The sequence below is a fragment of the Corvus brachyrhynchos genome, unplaced genomic scaffold (genome assembly GCF_000691975.1).
Source record: "Corvus brachyrhynchos isolate BGI_N302 unplaced genomic scaffold, ASM69197v1 scaffold219, whole genome shotgun sequence".
NCBI lineage: Eukaryota > Metazoa > Chordata > Aves > Passeriformes > Corvidae > Corvus > Corvus brachyrhynchos.
In genome coordinates, this window is record NW_008240034.1 from 1,358,703 (window position 1) to 1,376,930 (window position 18,228).

At 51.2% G+C, this 18,228-nt stretch overlaps 1 protein-coding gene across 3 annotated transcripts in view; it reads right to left on the minus strand.

Moving 5' to 3' along the window:
- SBNO2 (strawberry notch homolog 2) overlaps positions 1-18,228 on the minus strand; it is a 43,598-nt gene that overhangs the window by 22,217 nt on the left and 3,153 nt on the right. The window contains exons 3-6 of one of the 3 annotated variants that reach the window (XM_008641088.2): positions 18,098-18,203; positions 16,714-16,793; positions 11,916-12,039; positions 622-786 (exon numbers count right to left, since the gene is read on the minus strand). In XM_008641088.2, coding sequence (XP_008639310.2) covers positions 622-786; positions 11,916-12,039; positions 16,714-16,793; positions 18,098-18,203 — 475 coding nt within the window. Of the gene's footprint in view, positions 1-621; positions 787-4,454; positions 4,749-11,915; positions 12,040-15,194; positions 15,394-16,713; positions 16,799-18,097; positions 18,204-18,228 lie in introns of those variants that run through there. The other 2 variants (XM_017743834.1, XM_017743835.1) reach the window with 2 other exon arrangements.

Genomic DNA, 18,228 nt, shown 5'->3' on the forward strand with positions numbered 1-18,228 from the left:
GCACAGCAGAGAGCAGAGGGCTGGTGAAAATGCCCAAAAATGCCCACAATCAGTTGATGCTGAAGGACTGCCACGAGATCCCATGCCCCAGAAAACTCTGGGATGTAGAAGCTTGCAGGGACTTGGACTCACAAAGTAAACACAGATGGTGAGTCTTAAGTTGAGACAGTTATTTAGTCATTGTTACTGAAATATTTACCCTGGAGAAGGCAAACAAAAGGTGCTGCTGGTGGGGAAAGTTAATGATCCACGTCAGGGTGGTTTTCCTGGTGTCCATCCCCTCAGCAATCCCAAGCACCCTGGACCTGCTGAATGTTTTAGGGATGCACCTACCTGCCACGGCTGCCAGGGGAAAGAGCTCCTCCTGCCTGCACTGCACTCTGGAAGAGTGCATGAATCCCTCTGAGGGTGTCTGGATTCCCTCCTGCTTCAGGAAACTAAACACTGCCACCACTTCACCCCTTCCCTCCTGCAGTGAAGTTGGTAACAGCAACATCATGACATTTCAAACTTCACCTGAAGGAACAGGGTTGGTTTCTGAATTCCTTGGTGAAACCCCCATGGGATGAAGCCTGAGGTACCTCCTGTCTGCTGGGAGGATGGGAAAGGAGCAGCTCCTACCTCGATCTGGTTCTGCTGCGGCGTGTTCAGATCCCATAGTGTTGGCACGTGGTTCAGGCTGTCGGCGGGCAGGAAGTCCTTGGGATCTGCGATGTCCGAGAGGGAATCCGCGGGGGATGAGAAGAGGGAGTTGTTGTTGGAGAGCTCATCGAGGTATGAAGAATCCTGGAACAGAGACACGGCCATGGTTGGAGGAGTCAGGATGAGACCAGAGAGCTCCTTCCTCACTCAGCCAGCAAGTTCTAATTTCGTGCTGTTCAATGAGCGGCTCCGCTACTTCGCGCTCCACAGATCTCAGAAATTAACCTGGAACTGAGGACATGCTCTGAGGGGCTGTTTGAAAATCTGTTTTTTGAAAAAGCAGGGAAAGCCCCGGCCAGAAGTGTGGGTACACGGTCAAGGCCGACTCGGGCTGTGCACATCCCCACACACGGAGTGGGAGAGAGGAGCATCCAACAAGGCATAACTCAACTCCACTTTGTGCTTGATTAAAAAAAGGCTGCTGAGGGGGTGCGAAGGCTTCAGCCCAGCTCCAAAGGACTCGGGGATTTCATTCATGTGCAGGGGCCCCCAGAGACCCAGCTACTCCAGATCACAGCGTGGCTGTTTCACTGCAATTTCCAATGCAACACTACCTGGAGCCTGCGGGAAACATTCCTCTCCCCCTGGCAGGTTCTGCACACATGAGGCTGCCAGGAGCAGGGGAAGGAGTGCTGGTGTCACCTGGATTTGAATCTAGGTAAATCCAGGCAGATCCACCAATCCTCTTTCCAAGGGCCAGCCCCAGCCTGGACAAGGAACGTGCTTCAGCAACAGCGACCAGGCTCTGCCCTTGCTCTTTTTCTGGTGACTGGGCTGGATGGTTTGCAACTGTTTTATTTGGTGCCAGCCCAGTGATGCTGTTGGTTTGAGTCACACAGACTTTGGCTCAGAAAGAGCCATCAATCCTCTCCCTAACATCAAGCCCTGGTCTGGTTTCCCTATTTCAGGTGGCAAGAACCGAGAGCTGATAAGCACTTCTTGCTCTTCATCCTTCGCTGTGAGATCCCTGCCCCTTCCCCAGCTTCATCCCATCACTTCAGCCCTCCTCCCACACCAAAGAGCATTTTCAAACTCTGTTGAAGCAGAAAAACTTTGCTGTTAATTTAAAGTAACATACTCCCAGCACCAAACTCCAGCACTCGGGTCTGGCCAGAGACCTCTGTCCCCAAGGGAAGGGCAGACAGACAAACTTGGTCTGTCTTGGTGCCCCACAGACTCTGCCAACAGAGGTGGGTCTGTGGTTCCTCACAGCCCAGCCAGAGCACCAGGGTAACCCACCAAGCTGCTGCCAGCAGAGCCAGGGGCTGGTACAGGAGGAATCGCTGCTCACTTCCAGTAAAGGGCCAATTTCCCACTACAGGCAGAAAGGCAGCCAAACACTCTTAAAAGTCACTTAGCCCTGCCTGACATAAACCCACGAGCAGCTGAGCCTGGCTGTGCTGTTCCCAAGGGCTTCAGGCCAAGAGCTGGGTCAGACCCCCCCGACTGCTATCAAAAGTTATGGGCTTGTAGTGTTTAAACCTTGAAGCCATCAGTGCAGATGCTGGAAGCACTCCAGCAATGGCAGGTGTGATGTGGGGAGTTTGGATTCCTCAATTACCAGTTGATGGACCCAAAGACTCAGGGAGTGAGGGCAGCACTTTCTAGGCAGCTCTTGCTCCTGATATTTCTATGTCTGTTCTAGGTTACCCAGAAATTAAGGCATCCAGAGACTGAACAGGCACCCGGCTTTATCACCTTGGAATTAAGGGATCTCTGGGCTGCCCTTCACACTTAAGAAAGCAGAAAAACACTTGAGTGGGTCTGGCCGTGGCCAGAGCGAGTGGCCTGTGCAGGAGCTGGATGGTCCCAATCCCATTGCTGAGACACCTCCAAGCAGGGTTTGTTCACCTGCAAAGGGTACTGACAGAGGCTAGGGCAGGAGAAAACATCTGCACACCTGTGTCAGGGCAGGGGAGGCTGTGGGGCAGCACAGAGTGGCCACTGGGGTCCCAACAATAGGCAAGGGCTGGGCTGGAATAGCAACGGGATACCAGGATACGGGAAAGCCTCATGACACAACCTGAGACATCCCAGCAAAGGTCACCCAGCCCCTTCCATCCGCAGGGAACACTCCAGTCCCACCACTGGGCTGAACTGGGGAGAGGAAACCAGCCTCCAAGGCAGAGGGAGGACAATACTCCTCCTGGAAGCGATTCAGTGATCCCATCCTCTGCCAGAATTACAAGGCATTAGTCACGAACTTCCAGAGCCTCCCATTTGTCTTAACTAATTGCATTATCTAAAGAGCACTAAAGTTAATCACCTGCCAGATTCCCTGCCCCAAGAACTTCCACCACCACCACCTCTGTAAATTTATCAAATCCAGGGTAATCATTTAACACAAGGCCATGGACAACCACAACCAGCACAAACCATGCCCGGACTAATCACACCGCTGGTTTATCTGCTGCAAACGGGAGCAGCTGCTCCAGTGACCTCAGGGAAAAGGAAGGACTATCACTTCAACCAAGAGCTCATGGTCAGGATCAGCTCAGGCACTGGGCTTTGAAACATGTAATTCTGTCCCTGTTTCAGACAGAGTAACCAGAATTTGAAGTTTTTCTCATTAGAAACATGAGGTTCTGCAGTAACAGCACTTCTGTTTCAGTGGAAGTTGAATTTCTGCAGCAGATGGAAGTTGTCCTGACACACAGAATCTTTATTTCAGATACTTTTCTGCAACTGTTCTTTACATAAATCTTATTCCTGGCATTCAGCACCTCTGTGGTGTCCTCTGGACTGGCCCCAGCAGGTCCAGACCTCTCCTGGGCCAAGGACCCAGAGCTGGAGGAAGAGCTGCAGGTGGGTCTCGGAGCAGAGGAGAACCTGATGTTGCTGTGGCACACAGTACTCCTGTCATTATCCCAAAACTAAGATTATCAAACAATTATCTTCCTAGAAAAGATCAGGAAAAAAATCAGGGTACCCCAGCCCAGACACTTGATCTTTCTCCAAGCCCCTGGGAACAGCTCAGCTCCCTCGGTCAAAACAAAGCGTTAAAAATAATGAAAGAACAGGTGAAGTCTAAATACAGACAGAACAAGCATCCTAAAAATATTTTTTTTTCCCATCAAGCCATCAATAGAAATGGTTTATTTTCTCACAATCCAGACACTGAGGAAACAGTGTCTGCAGAGCAGCTCTGGATGACTGCACTGCAGAGCACCCGAGTGAAGAGAGGGTTTTATTAAAAACCCAAAACCCTATCTATATACCCAAATACACACCCACAACCACAGCCACACTGCCAGCCAGGAGAGATTTTGCACCTCAAAAGTCACAGATTAAATTATTATTCAGGAGTGACCGAATCAGCAGCTGCAGACGATCACCATGAAATCTTTTAGCTGCCAAACCCCAAAATCTTTCTAAATTTGGGGCAATAAACTGGCAGTGTGGATGGTTTAGCTCTGGCTGGACGGTGCTCCCCTTGCTTCCTGCACCCTGCATCAACTTTGGAAATAAAACAACTCAAAGCCATCACACCTACACAAACACACGGATTGATCCTCACACAGCTCCTTCCCTCCAAATTCCACACTCAGCGACCAGGAACGCAGCTTACAGCAAAACAGAAATCACGTCTTTGGGATGCAAAAATCTATTCCCGGTACCCAACGTGGAGAGGTGTCACTCCCAAAACTCTGCAGCCGCTGCAGAACTCCTGGGGAGCAGCTGCCCTGGCGACCAAACGCACGAGGAATTCCACGGAGGAGGAGGAAAAATCCCAGGAAAAATGAGGTTTTTACCTTGTAGAGAGACGGGAACTTTAGCCAGAACTGCATTTGGGACATTTTAGAGCAGCATTCGGGGGGCTGTCGGCGCAGGAGGCAGCAGCAGGGGGAGGGTGCTCAGTGGAAAGTGGAGAAAGGTCCATTCACGGCCGGAGCTCATCGGGGGGCTTTAAAAGCCAACATGCAGCAGCCAGAGAAGTGAAAATGGAGACTCAGGGCCCAGCAGAGCCGTCCTGCACCCGGAGATTTGCATAGACTGTTTAGTCACGACGAGAGGGCTCTTACTTCCTCTAAGTCCAGGGCTGACTTTCAGGAAATGATGCCTGCTTGGTAAGTCAGTGAAATTACTGGCAGTGCGAGGAGAATTACTGTACGTGGTGTAATCCAACCACAGAGCACAGTAAACAGCGCCGGGCTCCGCAGAGCCAGAGGGCTCCAAGCTCCCCTCCCTGGCCACCCAATGCCAGACTTTGTCCCCCTGGCAGCCCCTGCTCTGGGCTGGGGGTCCTGCCCTCCTCCCCACCCCCCCCCCTCCCGATTTCAGGGCTCGGATGACGTGGTGGAAGTGACAAAGCTCATGAGGAGTATTCCCATGCTGGTGTCCCCCCAAAAGCCATGTGCTCTCTTTGTCTTTGGTGTCTGCCCCACCCCAAACCGTGCCTTTAGAAATCCAAAGGAGTGGCCCATTCTCTTCCCTTTCCTCCCTGGATCACTGTTATTTCCCACGGACCGTTCCTTGCCTTCTCTTTCCAAGGCTGTCCCTTTTAACTTTTAACAGTTTCGGTAACAGAAATAAGCCAAATTTCTGGCGGCGGAGAGAGAAAGGCACAAAAGGGAACATCTAAAAAGGGACGTAAGCTTAAGGAAGGTCTCCTCCAATGCCACTGGAGGTGAAAGGAATCATCCAGAGAACCCCCCACCCTCTGGAAAATCCCTGGGAACTGTTGTGTTTGCTTTGGGTGCAAGAGGCTCCTGTTTGCTCTTCCCTGGCAGGGCTGGTGGCAGCCCCAGAGCTGGGCTCTGCCCGCGGGGTCAGTTCCAGTTTGCCCAGCAAACCCAGCAGCGCACGGACCCAGCAGTGCACGTGCTGGCAACGGGGAGGGAGAGGAGCCCTGACTGCTCCGAGTCTCTCCATCCCTGCTCCCAGTCCTTCCAGGCACCCACGGCACGGCTTCAAGGGAGCGCAGCTCGTGGCTGTCCCACGTTTGAGCCAGCATTTGGTGCCTGCTGCTGTGGCTGTTACTGCTGAGGCAACTCCTCTCGGGGCCTTGTGCCGGGAACAGCTGGAAAATCCCATGTTTACGAGGCACTTCTCAAAAAAAGAGAGCTCTGGAGTGAAAGAAGGCACAAAGTCCCAGCAGGCCCGCCAGAGAGGAGAGCAGACAAAGCCCTCCAGGGAGAGTTGAGAGAGGGAATTCTGCTTTATGCCATCGGATAAGGAGGGAGGATGGGCCCCTCCAAGGAAAACACGCCAGGTATTGAGGCTGGAAAACCACCCACAGGGCAAAAATCTGCAGCAAGGCTCATTTCCAAGGGCAGAACCCTCTCAGCACCGTGGCTCCACAGGGACTGAGACATCAACAGCGAGGATCCACATTCCACCCTCAACACACCTAGTCCAGGAGGTTTATTCAATAAGCAAATGGGAAAGAAAAACACCTTTTTCCTGCACAACTGCAGCTGTGGCAGGGTCTGTGGTCACAGACGGAGCTCCCAGGAGGAGCTGGAGCATCTGCTGGGTTCTCCCTGTTCCCGGGACCCATCTCACCTCACAGTGGAGGCTGCAAGCAGCACTTCCCTGAGAGCCAGCAGAACATCCTGCAGGGACTACAGCGACAATAGAATTTGGTTTCTGTGGGCAGCAGGCTCAGGGTGGAGAAAGGCTGAGGGTTCTCAAGGCTGCTTTTCTCTGAATTTGCTGTATTTAAGGGCAGGCTGTGCTGGCCCATGGGGCAGGTGCTTTAATGACATGTGTAGAGTGAAGAGGCCAAATTAATTTCTGAAATGTCTTAATTAGCAACTTGCTGCGTGACCTTGACTGAACCACTACGTCCTGCCAGAGCCAATTGAGGTCTCGCAATTTGTGCAACCTTTGGAAGAGCAGGTGGATCATTTCCTCTTCCTTTCCTGTCAGTGGGGCAAAATGCAGACACAAGAGACCCGTGCTGCCGAAGGAAGCAGGAACACGGCACAGACACCCAGGGCTGCTGCATTGATTTTGCAAGACCACAGCAGTGTAATCACCACGGGGAAGATAAACCGCTGCGGAACCACCACCTGGAATGTTCCCAGCCTGTCCGAGGGGAGAGGCAATCCTGCTCCCCACAGTTCATCTAAGAACACGTGTGCTGACAGAGAGGGACAAGGAAAGCAGGATTGTTCCAGCACTCACATCTGACTTATCCCCTCCCAGCTGTGCTGGGGAACCTTCTGCACCCCTGACTCAGACCAACTCTGCTTTGAATTACAGCATCTATTTTAAACCATGTCCCCATGGTCTGCTATTGGATTCTATTACCAGCACTTTTAAGAGCACTGAGCGTTTCAGACCGGCTTTTCCCGCTTTTGTTGGCTTTGGGAAGGGAGGAGGCAGGGAATGGCGCCTGCCAAGAACCTCAGAAGGCAGATCTCCATCCCCTCCTGCCCAGAGTGGACAGCGCTGCTTGGAGGCAGCAACACAGATGAAAACTGTCAAGACTGGAATGGGGGGGATATCTGAGCCCTCCGGGCTCTTTTACCCCTTCCCCAGGGCCACAGGCACCCCAGGGGGCTCCTGCAATCTGCTGACAACAAATTATACCTCAATAGCTGAATTATACCTCCCCTCCTCCTAGGAACCAGCTCAGGGTGCCTAAATTGGAGCACCCTGAGCCTTTGGTCAGCGCACAGTGAGTTGTTATAACCACAGCCTTCACTTTCCTTACCCTAGGCGTGCAGGAAGTGTCAGGTATCTCACCCAGAGGGGTTATAAAGTGTTATTGCATCAGCCCAAACCCCAAACCTGCAGTGCAGAAACAAAGACATGAGCACGCAAAGCCACTTGTTCTCCCAAGACCTCAGAGCCAGGTAACTGCCCGCAAATGGATTTTAATGTCTGTGTTCCCTGTAGATATAACTCCAGGACAGTAACACAAGTTCCAGGATGTTTCTTATTCCAGGAAACTCTTTGTTTCAGCCACAACCAAGTGTTCCATATAATTTAATAACTGTTGCATTGATTTCTCCTAAATCACCAGAGCTCTGTGCACTGAAGCACTTCTAAAAATTAATACTTTATTTAAGAGCAGGTTAATTTCTCCTCCTGCTTTAACAAGGAAGATTAACAGGAGACTGCAAGGGGCTGGTGGTGAGGAGAGGGCTGGTTTATGATTAACATGTGTGGTCAGGAGCCCCCATCCAGCACAGCAGATCAAACAAGGTTGTAACTGCATCTTAAAAGTGTTACTGAAGGTGACTTCTGCCCGGGAGCAGCCAATTCCTCCTGGCCCACAGGATAAATCCATCTGGCCTCACCTCCTCCCTCCAGCCCAAGCACAACCCACGTTTTAAGAAGGGCACCAGAGTTCCTCCCAAAGCGTTTACACCCAGAGCTGCTTCACTGAGGGGAGGAGGATCAGCAGAGTCCCCTGCACACCCACCATGTCCCCAGCTCCACCTTCCCCTGCAGCTGCTCCCCCTTCCCTGGAGTTGCTCCCCATCATGGGTTTATTTCTCAGTGGACCTCAGGGCACATGAAGTCAGCAGAGGAGGTTTCTGTGTGTTCAGCAAAGTCCTGTTCTGGAGCCACAAGTCACACAAAATCAGGCAAAGGGAACACAAACTGCCAGCAAAGGCCATCAGAGATAACAGAGAACTCAGAGGAATTAGGCAGAGTCTGTATTTCAACTGATTCTAAACTGACCAGGGCAGTGAAGTTAAAGAAAAATCTGTGGTAGCCAAGAGCAGCAGGTATTACATGGCAGGAAAGCTCTCCTAGAGCAGGATTCTCTGACTCTGTAAGGCTCTGAGGACAGATACAGCTCACAGGGACAACACAGGCCAGAGGACAAGTTAAACCCCACTGAATTCAGTGCTTTATTGTGGCAATTAACAGCTCTCACCCTCAGTGTCACAAGACAGCACCACCATGGCCACAGTGCCTTTGCAGAACTACTGCCCACGAGTGCCAGATCCCAACTCAGCAGCACCTGGGACTGCAGGAATAACCAGCAGGAAGGGAGGGAAGCAACAGAAACCAAGCCCTGCTTCTCTCAGGACTGTGATTTCTAAGGACACGTGGGCAGCCTGTAGACTTTTCCATAAGGAGATGGCACCATGTGGTTGGGATGAGACTGTGGCTGAAGACAACAGTTCCCAAGACCAGAAACGCTGTCAGACCCAACGTGGCCTCCCAGAACTATTTTCTGAACCTCTGCTCAAGCCGCTTGTTTATATAAAAAATGCCAACAGATCGGCAAGGATGAATCACCCAGGAGCAAGCCAGAACCCAAAAATATTGTGGAGGAAACAAGTTCAAGTTCACATCAGGCTGTTCTGGCCGTGCAGCAAAGCACCTTCCCTGCTCAGCGAGGTGAATGGTTCAACTACAGAGAAACTCCCAGAGCCATTAGAAAATGTGGCAATTCCCACTCTCAGTGTCCCCAGGTCAGCACCCTGCAGGTCCAGCTGAGGATCCCCAAAAGAAAACATGGAAGGATGAGGGGAGGAAATGTCAGGGCCAGAGGAAAAAGGACCAGAACTCCCACTCTCCAAACCCTACGGCACATGGACAATCACTGCCACCAACAAAAAGGGTTTGCTACACGAATGCCTCAGTCAGTCATTTGCTCTTTAGACCTTTTAAATCCTTCTCCATTATTCCTCAAAATTCTGAGTTCTGCTACCAGAGCAAAGCCAAGAGAACAACCTGTATCCATGTGTGGAGGCAGCACAAATCCTCACACAAGCACCTGATCCATTTTACCTGCCCAAGGACCCCAGATTGGATCAGGAATCTCTTACCAGCACCTGCAGCAGACTCCTCATGTTCTCCCTTGGGCTCCACTGCTGCGTCTGGCACGGTCAGAGCAGCCCTTGCCACTCCTACCATGGCAGCAGGAAAGTTTGGAAAAGACAGGTACTTTCCTGTACAGCCACCTGGAAAGATGGAACCACCCAGCTGCTCCCACCCCTCCTGGATGGCATGTCTCAGCTTCCCCAACGAAATGTTAATATTTAACCATTTGGCATCTGGGACAATGAGAAATCAGTAAAGTGGAAAACATTGCTGAAGAAAGGGCTGGAAAAGCTTCAGGATGCTCCTGGATGGCTCCAGACTGATGCCACTGTCTCCAGTTCAGGGCCTGCTGCTCCACCAGAGCCAGGCTCCAACTCTGGCTCCTGTGAGCAGATCTGCAGCTTTTCTCTGGATGAGCAATGCCCGGTGGCTCAGAGAGCCCTGGGTTTATCCATTACTTCCATATCAGTGCTCAGTGCATCCTCATCCCACAGTGCACCAGGAGAGACCATGCAGTGGGCTTGGAAGTCCAAATCTGAGCATTCAGTAAGGCTGATGTGGCTCCACACTGCAGAATGAGCTGTTAGAGGATGACTGGCACCTGAAATTCCTCTTCCAGAGACAGCCCCACCAGCGCTATTCCACCCCAAGAGGTGAAATAACAGAGCACTCCCTCAGTCCCAGAGAGCTCCAGACACACCCCAGCCCTCGGAGGTACCAACTCCAGCAGAGAACTTCAGCTTGGCAAACAGAGCTCTAACAAAGCCTCTTTCAGTGATTCTCAGCACACGTAGGGTGACAAATCAGTGCCCTGTGACCTGTGGGATCTCCAGGGACCAGAGCACAGGCTCACAGACAAACCATAGAATAGGACAGGAGAGCACCCTAAAGCTGCTCTGCTCGTGGCGGGAATGCACATGGCACTACCTGGTGGTGCAATACCCCAGTGAAGGAACTGGTCTGGCTGTGTTAGGTTCAGAGGACACTTTGCTGTGGGGACAGAGCACCTGCAGGCACCTCACAATAGGTGCAGCCTCACTACAGAAAGAAGAGTCCAAACAAAACCCCATTTGCCTAAAATCTCCTCACTCCCATCCATGGCTTCCTCTCCCAAAGGACGAGAGCAGCACAAGAATTATTTATTGCTCTGGGAATCACTTGAGGTCATTCACACCTGGTTTGTCGCAGAGCCTCCTGCTATTTTCTCACCCAGCCAACACAAAGCATGTCCTTTCACAAAGAATCTCCAGAAATCTGCTCCTCCAAGCTGGCTGAGATCAATTTCTGTGATGCAGCAGGGAATGAAGCTGACTGACCACTGAGATACTAGAAAATACATAAGTTAGAGAAATAATTAAGCCCTTTTCCCGTTAAACCCATCAGCCAAACTCCACCAGACCTGGAGGTGAGACCTATGGCGGGGACCCCTCTCCCCTGCCCATTGCAGCCTGGTAAATGGTCTCACAAGTTGATGAGATCACCTTTCTGCCTCATTCCTCCCACAATTAATTCTGCAAGAGGCAGAGATCAATGCTCCTGTGATTCAATTATTAATCCAGCCAGAAAACCCTGACCAGAAGCTGCCCAGTGGCTGCCCAGGTGGGTCCCTGATGTGAGGCATGTGGAGCTGGATGGGGGGACCACACCAGTAGCCACCTCAAAAAGCACAAATCCCCAGCACCTGCTCATCCAAACCTGCAGAAATCAGAGCCCTGAGGAGTGTCAAAACCTCTCTTTAGCCACGCCAAGAAACCAAAAACACAACGAGGGGGGAATTAACACATACCCAGGCAGACACCAATGTCTCTATTAATTCCTAGAAAGGATATAGCCAGTCCCTTCTGTATTCCAAAGTCAGCTCTGTCATATCAACTACTTGCAGTTTTTACTGACTAATCTTACCATAAGATATTGCCAAAACCAGTGCAACATTCCCAACCCTCCATGGAAAGAGCTCCTTCCCACCCAGAGAGATCCCCGAGGTGAGGCAGCTCTGGGTCCTCAGAGTGACTCGGGGTCACTGTTCATTCCTCCCACACTCCAGTTCTGCAAAAACTGACCTGGCTCCACTCTCGGAATGCTGGGCACTGAGTTGATGTAATCCCTAAATATTCACTATTCAGGAATCCACCACTTTTAACCAGTGAGGAAGCACATGCAGCACAAGAACATTTTGGGAGGGAAATAACTGAAGTGTCTGAAGCATGTTCAAGACCCCCAGTGCCACCAGTGCTTATGCCAAACCTCCCTTTAAAAGACAGAAGCAGTTTTACCACAGAGAAGCTCCTACCAAACCACAGACACCTTTCAAATTTCTGGTGTCAGAGGATTGATCCCAATTGCACACAATTCCTGTCTGGGGCTAGACAAATTTATTGCCCATCTCTTCATTTTCCCTTCAGTAAGGCAACACTGAAAAATAACTCCCAGCACTCCAAAGCACCCTTTTCCCCCAAAGACATCAGGAACTCTGCACTTACCTGAGGAAAATCCCCATTTTTTGGTAAGAAGTCAGTGGGGTCCACAGTTGCATAGTTTGTATCCAAGAAATGTGGTCTGCTGATGGAATCCATATAAAAATCCTGAGGGGGGTTAAAATATTGCCTGTAAGGAAATGGGAGAAGCAGTTACTCCCTGTCAGTCCCCAGCATTTCTCAGGTCACTTCAGCCTCTAGCAGCTGTGAAGCTGCAACTCTGGGATGTCACAGAGGACAGGAGAGGGATATTATTGAATATTATCCAGAAGAGAGATGGCAAAATAATACCTCTCCCAATTCCATCCCACTTCCCAAACTCAGCAGTGTAAGAAAGCTGAATTAAGATTATAACTCCTGGAAATTTGCATAAACCAGGAAGGATTTAATGGATAACAATGGTCTGCAGTACCCAGTATTTCAGCCCTGATGACAAAGCAGAATTAAGCCCCGGGACGTCCCAGCGTGATGGGTGTGGTGGACCTGCCAGTCACCACATAAGGACATGAGGTGCAGGGAAACATCATACCTGAATGCCAGTTTGGGCCACAAAACCCCCAAAACAGCCCCACAAACCAGCTCTGACAGGGAAACATCCCTGTTAGCCCACCCGGACAGGGGGTTCACGGCTCACAGACCCCAAAGGCAGGTCAGAACAGAAGGACTGGCGACAGGGAAACACAGACAGAAGTGCCACACAAGAGAGGAACTAGGGATGTGACTGGTGTGAGTTCAAAGGCAAGATCTCTGCCCAGCTAGGAAGGGAACAAGCAAAGATGCTGCCTGCTTCTCCTGGGCAGGGCCATGCCAGCTTCCTCCCGCTCCCTGCGCCCAGCATCTGCTTCCTCCGGGCAGCCAGGGGCAAAAACTGCACAAGAGCAGCCAATTTCCTTCCTCCTGCCCAGGAGCAGCCGCTGGCCTCTGCTCCACGCCACCTCCTGGTTTGCTATTACAGGCACAAGCCCTTTCCCTCTCCTGCAGGAGCGAGGAATGTGCTTTGTAATCCTTCCCGTAAGAGGCCGTGCTCCTGCTTGGGCAATCGCCACCGACACCCTGGGCGCTGGAGCCACGGGACGTCCACCCCGGCTGGATGGTTTCCTCCTGTGGGGAGCTGTACGTTCTCCCCGATGCCAGAGTCACAGAACCCACGGCCAAAACCTTGAACGGGGCGCTAGGGGAGGGAGAAACAGAGTTTGAAAAGAACTGCTTATTAAGCAATTAAGGTGCCATGTGTGGCACCAGCAGCTCGTTAACACACTCGGTGAAGATTTACCTGCGGATTTATGTGCAGACACAGTTATGTCTTCTGATAAATACATTTTTCCTGCTCATTTCCCATCACTAAAGATAATATCCTCAAAAATGAACAGCTCCTTCCTCCTTTTCTTCCTTCCTTCTTTTCAGTGTTACCATGGCTTTACCTGCTGCAGAGACACCTGAGACCCTGTGTGAACACACCTGCACGTCCCAGCTCCCAGAGTCCAGCCCTGACTGTCGGCTCCTCCTAATCCATCCAAGGAAATTAAAATCTGGGCATAAATTCTGGGAATGAATGTATTTCCACACAGGAAAAGGCTGGTTTAAAAGGCTTTCAAGTCGAGGCCACTGTGGTCTTGCTGTCTCTCACACAAGGACAGAGCTTGGCCAGCGCCAATGAACAAACCAAGGAATAGGAAAACTATTTTTACTGGAAAAGTGAACACCCCCTCCTGTTTCCCTGGCACTTTGTGGCCTGGACAAGGGTCAGTCAAGGTAATGGGAAGGAGACCAAGAGAGCCCCAACCTCCCTGGCCTGCTGTGGAATGACCAGCTCTGGTTGGTATTTTGTTTCCTTTAATCTTGGGTCTTTCAATCTGTCCGTGTGAGATGCACTTGGTTCCTGAAGTTTGCAGGGAGAGCCCACAGCAGCTCTGAGCACTGCTCTGAGATCCTCCTTGGATAGCCCCCAAATCCTATCAGTACCTTTGGAGCTGGGCTTTACCTTCCCTTGAGTCAGAACTCAAAGCTGTTCCCCCACATTTGCAGGGCTGGCACAGAGCCATTGACAAGCTCGCTTGAATTAAACTGAGACAAAAACACTTTAACTGTAAGAATCAGGTCAGTGACCCTGTCACAGCCAAGGTGTGAACACAGCCCACAGCAAACTGCCCTGTCCTCACCTGCTCAGCCTCTCCAGGGCTTAGCTCCTGGCAAACTGCTCCATGGAAGCTACTGTGGGTCATCAGCTTCCCTCAGAGGCCGAGGGGGTTCACTGGACAACCAAAAACCAGGAAGGAAATTTATGCTGGTTTAATCACACCAGCTGCCCAGAGAGGAATGCTCCGTCCCAATTCCGCTGCATTCCAGCTGCTCATCTGTGACCCAATGCATCCAAAGCCCTTCTGGGCCCACAGTACCACTTCTCTGAGACCTCCCATGTGTGTTTTGGCCAGGTTCCATCCTCTGTCCTCCACTCAGACACACAAACTTCACATCTCAGGCCAGTGGAGAGCTGAGAGGCCACGGGCTGCCTCAGCACCAGCCCGGCACTTTCCTTCCCCATCAGACACCAATCCACGTTTTTCAGAGCTTGCTTTACTATTCCAGCAAGCAATGCTCCATGCAGAGGTGGAATGGGGCATGAAAACAGCAAGAAAAGGGGTCGTGTGTTTTGGAAACTGGGGACAAAGCTTTGCTGTAGCTGTGTGACACCTCGTCCCAGAGCACAACGGGGCTGTCCCAGACCCCCCGGCCAGGAATGTGCTGAGCCTCCAGCAGCAAGGGAAGCTGAGCTCTGCAGGGATAATTTCCTCAAAAAAGAACTGAGCTACTGCTCTTCAGAGCCCTGAACCTCCCTGGTTCTTTCAGAGAGGTTTAATACACTGTTGACATTTGTCAGGTTAAGAAAATCTGAACCAAAGAGGCCACGTTTGGGGTCTTCTAAAGAAATTCCCTAGCATGAAAGTGAACTCCTGAAAGGAAACAGGAAAAACCTGCTTCAGGATAAAGATGTTGCTATGAGAATAAGCCCTGTCCAAACACAGCCACTTGCAAATGAGATTTCTCTGTAATGACTGTGAAAAGAAGTGTGCACCACCTCTAATGCTAGCTGCATTTTTCTGTGTTACAGCATGGGCTACAATTACAACTGCCTTTAAAATCCCACTTTTCAGTGTTTCCACTCCTTTCAGGATTCCTACCTGTAACCCCCTCACTCTGAATCCACCTAAAACAGAGTCAGTGCCGTTTTCAAATACAAAAAGCACAGACTTCTTTAATGCGAAATGCAGATATGGAAAATCTCACCTGAAAGGTGATTTTTACAGCTCCCAGGGTATGAAGAACAGGAAGCTAAAGGTGCAGCCTTGGCTAAATCATTCCCTATCAAATCATTACTACAATGGGCCTCATTTCCAGAAGTAACTCCAGCGAAGGCAGCAAGTCCAGGTTTGTGTCAGACACAGGCATGTCCTTGCAGGATCAGGCTGTAACGTTCCCGGCAGCGCTGATATGAGCAGCACCAAACAGGAAGAGAGTGAGGGGCAGAACCAGAACAAATGGTCAAGGAAAAAAAAACAAAAACCCAACTCAATAGATAAACACAATCTAATCTTGTGGTTCAATGCAGCAAAACAGAAATTCTGTTATAGCTCTCTGGAGGATTCACAACGTGTAATTTACAGGAATCCTGCTCAAAAAGCACAGCCCCTTCCAATCAGCCAGGCTGGCCAAGAGCAAAGGGCCTGAATGGATCTGAGAAGTCTCCTGTGGGGAGGAGCTGGCACAGCCCAGCTCCCTCAGCACCTGTGGGGCAGCTTCTGGTACCCCCTCACGGGGAACTGCCCTGTCCATTCACCCCGTGCTGCTGGGCAGCTCCCGCTGTGGCCAGAGGGGACCGGGGCCACCGGGGCAGCAGAACCAACAGAGGGACACAAGTCCCCTCATCCACCTGACAGAGGGGCTGGGCTGATCCTCACTGCTCCTGGAACTCACACCCTCACAGGGAGGGATCCCACCACGAAGATGCCGAAATCCCTTTAGGAGGGAGGTTACACTAAATCCCCAGTTTAATTCCAGGCACCTGGGACACAGTTGCTATCTCAGGATGTCAAGTTCTGCTTCTTTCAATTCTCCTTCCTCCCACCTCTGACCTAGATAAAGAACACATCCTGTGTATCCGTGCCACTCCCTGGATTCACAGAGACCGAGGCAGCCATGGATCAGCCTCCAAACCTCCAGCCCCACCAGAGTCCTTAGCCAAGTCACAGTGATGGCACAAGGCCACTTTATGTTGTCCAAACATTTGTCATATCCCACCTTGTGATCCAGGATGGAGGTTCATTGTAAATAGGGAAAATGGAAAACAACATTTTTCAGTGTAGACATGACATGGCTGTTAGAGTCAGTCGCTTCCAGTGACATGGCAAAGGATTTTAACTTCACCAGAAACCTGACACCTGGTACAGGTAACACCTTCCTCCACATCTGTGCAAAGCTAGAGACTGCCTATTGTGTTTGCTCAGCAGGATCTGTTAAAAATTCCATTAGTGTTACAAATCCAGGCTAAACCAAGGCTGTTCCTCCCTTACTGCAGCCTCCAGGTTTACCAGAAAACAAAGGTTTTCTCTCCTTTTTCAAAACAAAAAGCTGTTTGCTGCTGTTTCCAAGCTGCAGCAGTGTCTGAAATGCCACAAGATCAGTGAGTGATGCAATTATTTCCCCATCAGATCGTGAAATAAAGTAAACATGGAAAGCAGTAAAGAAACAGTTGAATCACGGGGTGTGCATGAGCAGAGGGGATTAGACAAAGGAGAACAGCACTCACTGGTTTTCACTTGGGAAAGACGAGGTTGGGAAAGAGACTGGGTAGCAGCTACTCCATGAGTCGGCGGCCAGCATGGAATTCTGCAAGGAGAAGGCACAACAGTTAGGGCAGCAGAGGCCTGGAACCGTTACCTGGGGCTGCAGGTCCGAGGGCAGGCCCATGGCTTCCCTCCCTCAGTGCTTCCCAGAGGCAGAGGTGGCTCCTCATCTCCCCAGTAGAACTCCAGTTTCAGCTTTGGAAGCCACTCCCCTACCACTGTCCCCAGATGGTCACCAGGGTCAGTCCCCTTCCCCAGCCCTTTCACTGGACACTCTGAAAGGACAAGAGGAAATGGCATCAAGCTGTGCCAAAAGATGTTTGGGTTGGACAGCAGGAAGAATTTCTTCATGGAAAGGGTGATCAGGCACTGGAAGAGGCTGCCCAAGGAGGTGGTGGAGTCCCCATCCCTGGAGGTGTCCAAGGAAGGACTGGATGTGGCACTCAACGCTCTGATCTGGTGACAAGGTGGGGATCAGTCACAGATTGGACTTGATGACCTTGAAGGTCTTTTCCAACCTCAGTGATTCCATGATTCTATAATTCAGTCTCTGTGGGATGCCAGCACCAACCAAATAACCTGAAATCGGCTGGCAGAGGTCACACCCAAAAATGTCCTTCTGTGCCTTTTGTCTTCACGCTTCCTTGAACAGTCTCCAATTAACGGGAAGCTCTTAGCTCAGCTCATACCAATAAAACCAGGGAGAGAACACAGTATCTCCTTACTCAGCTCCACAGCAGCCTTTAATCTGCTCTTTGTGTGCCCAAAGCAATGAAACCTTGTACTTGAAGCCACAGGCACTTGGGCCTCGCTTGAACCTCTGTGTCCCTGCGTGTGACACATTCCAGAATTTGAAACGGAAGGAGAAAACTCCAGGAACACGTCAGCTATTTTGGGACAGGGTTTGCTTTTTGCCCTGTTGGACAAATGCATCAGGGACCTGGTCTGGTTTTAGCAGCTATATCAGGACAAATACAACTTATTTATCTCTGCTGCTCTGGAAACAGGGACAGCTGGACCCGGGCACAGATTCACACGTCTGGGAGAGATGTGATGGGGTAGGAACAAGGTCTGCAACCCTGGGCCCACTCTTCAGTCCTTCCCCAAGGAGCTGCCACCCGGCAGTTTTCAGAGAGGCCTTGTTTTAATCACAGCTCTGCTTTTCCCTCCCCACTTCAACCTCAACCCCTCCGATCGATCCCGCACACCCCTGCACAGCTGCCTGGAAGTCTGGAAATCGCTGCTGTAAACACAGACCAGAACTCCCAGGATCTACCAGGCCGGATTGCTCTGCCCAGACCCCTCCTGGGCACAGCCTCCTCCTCCCCAGGATCTGCAGGGCCTCACCTCCACGTCCGGCACGGCGAGCTGGGAGTGGAGGCCGGGGATGCTGCAGACGGCATCGCCCGGCTGCTGGTGCTGTGGGAAGCTGTTCCCCCCATCCATGGCGGGGGGGGACGCGGGCGTCAGCCCCGGGC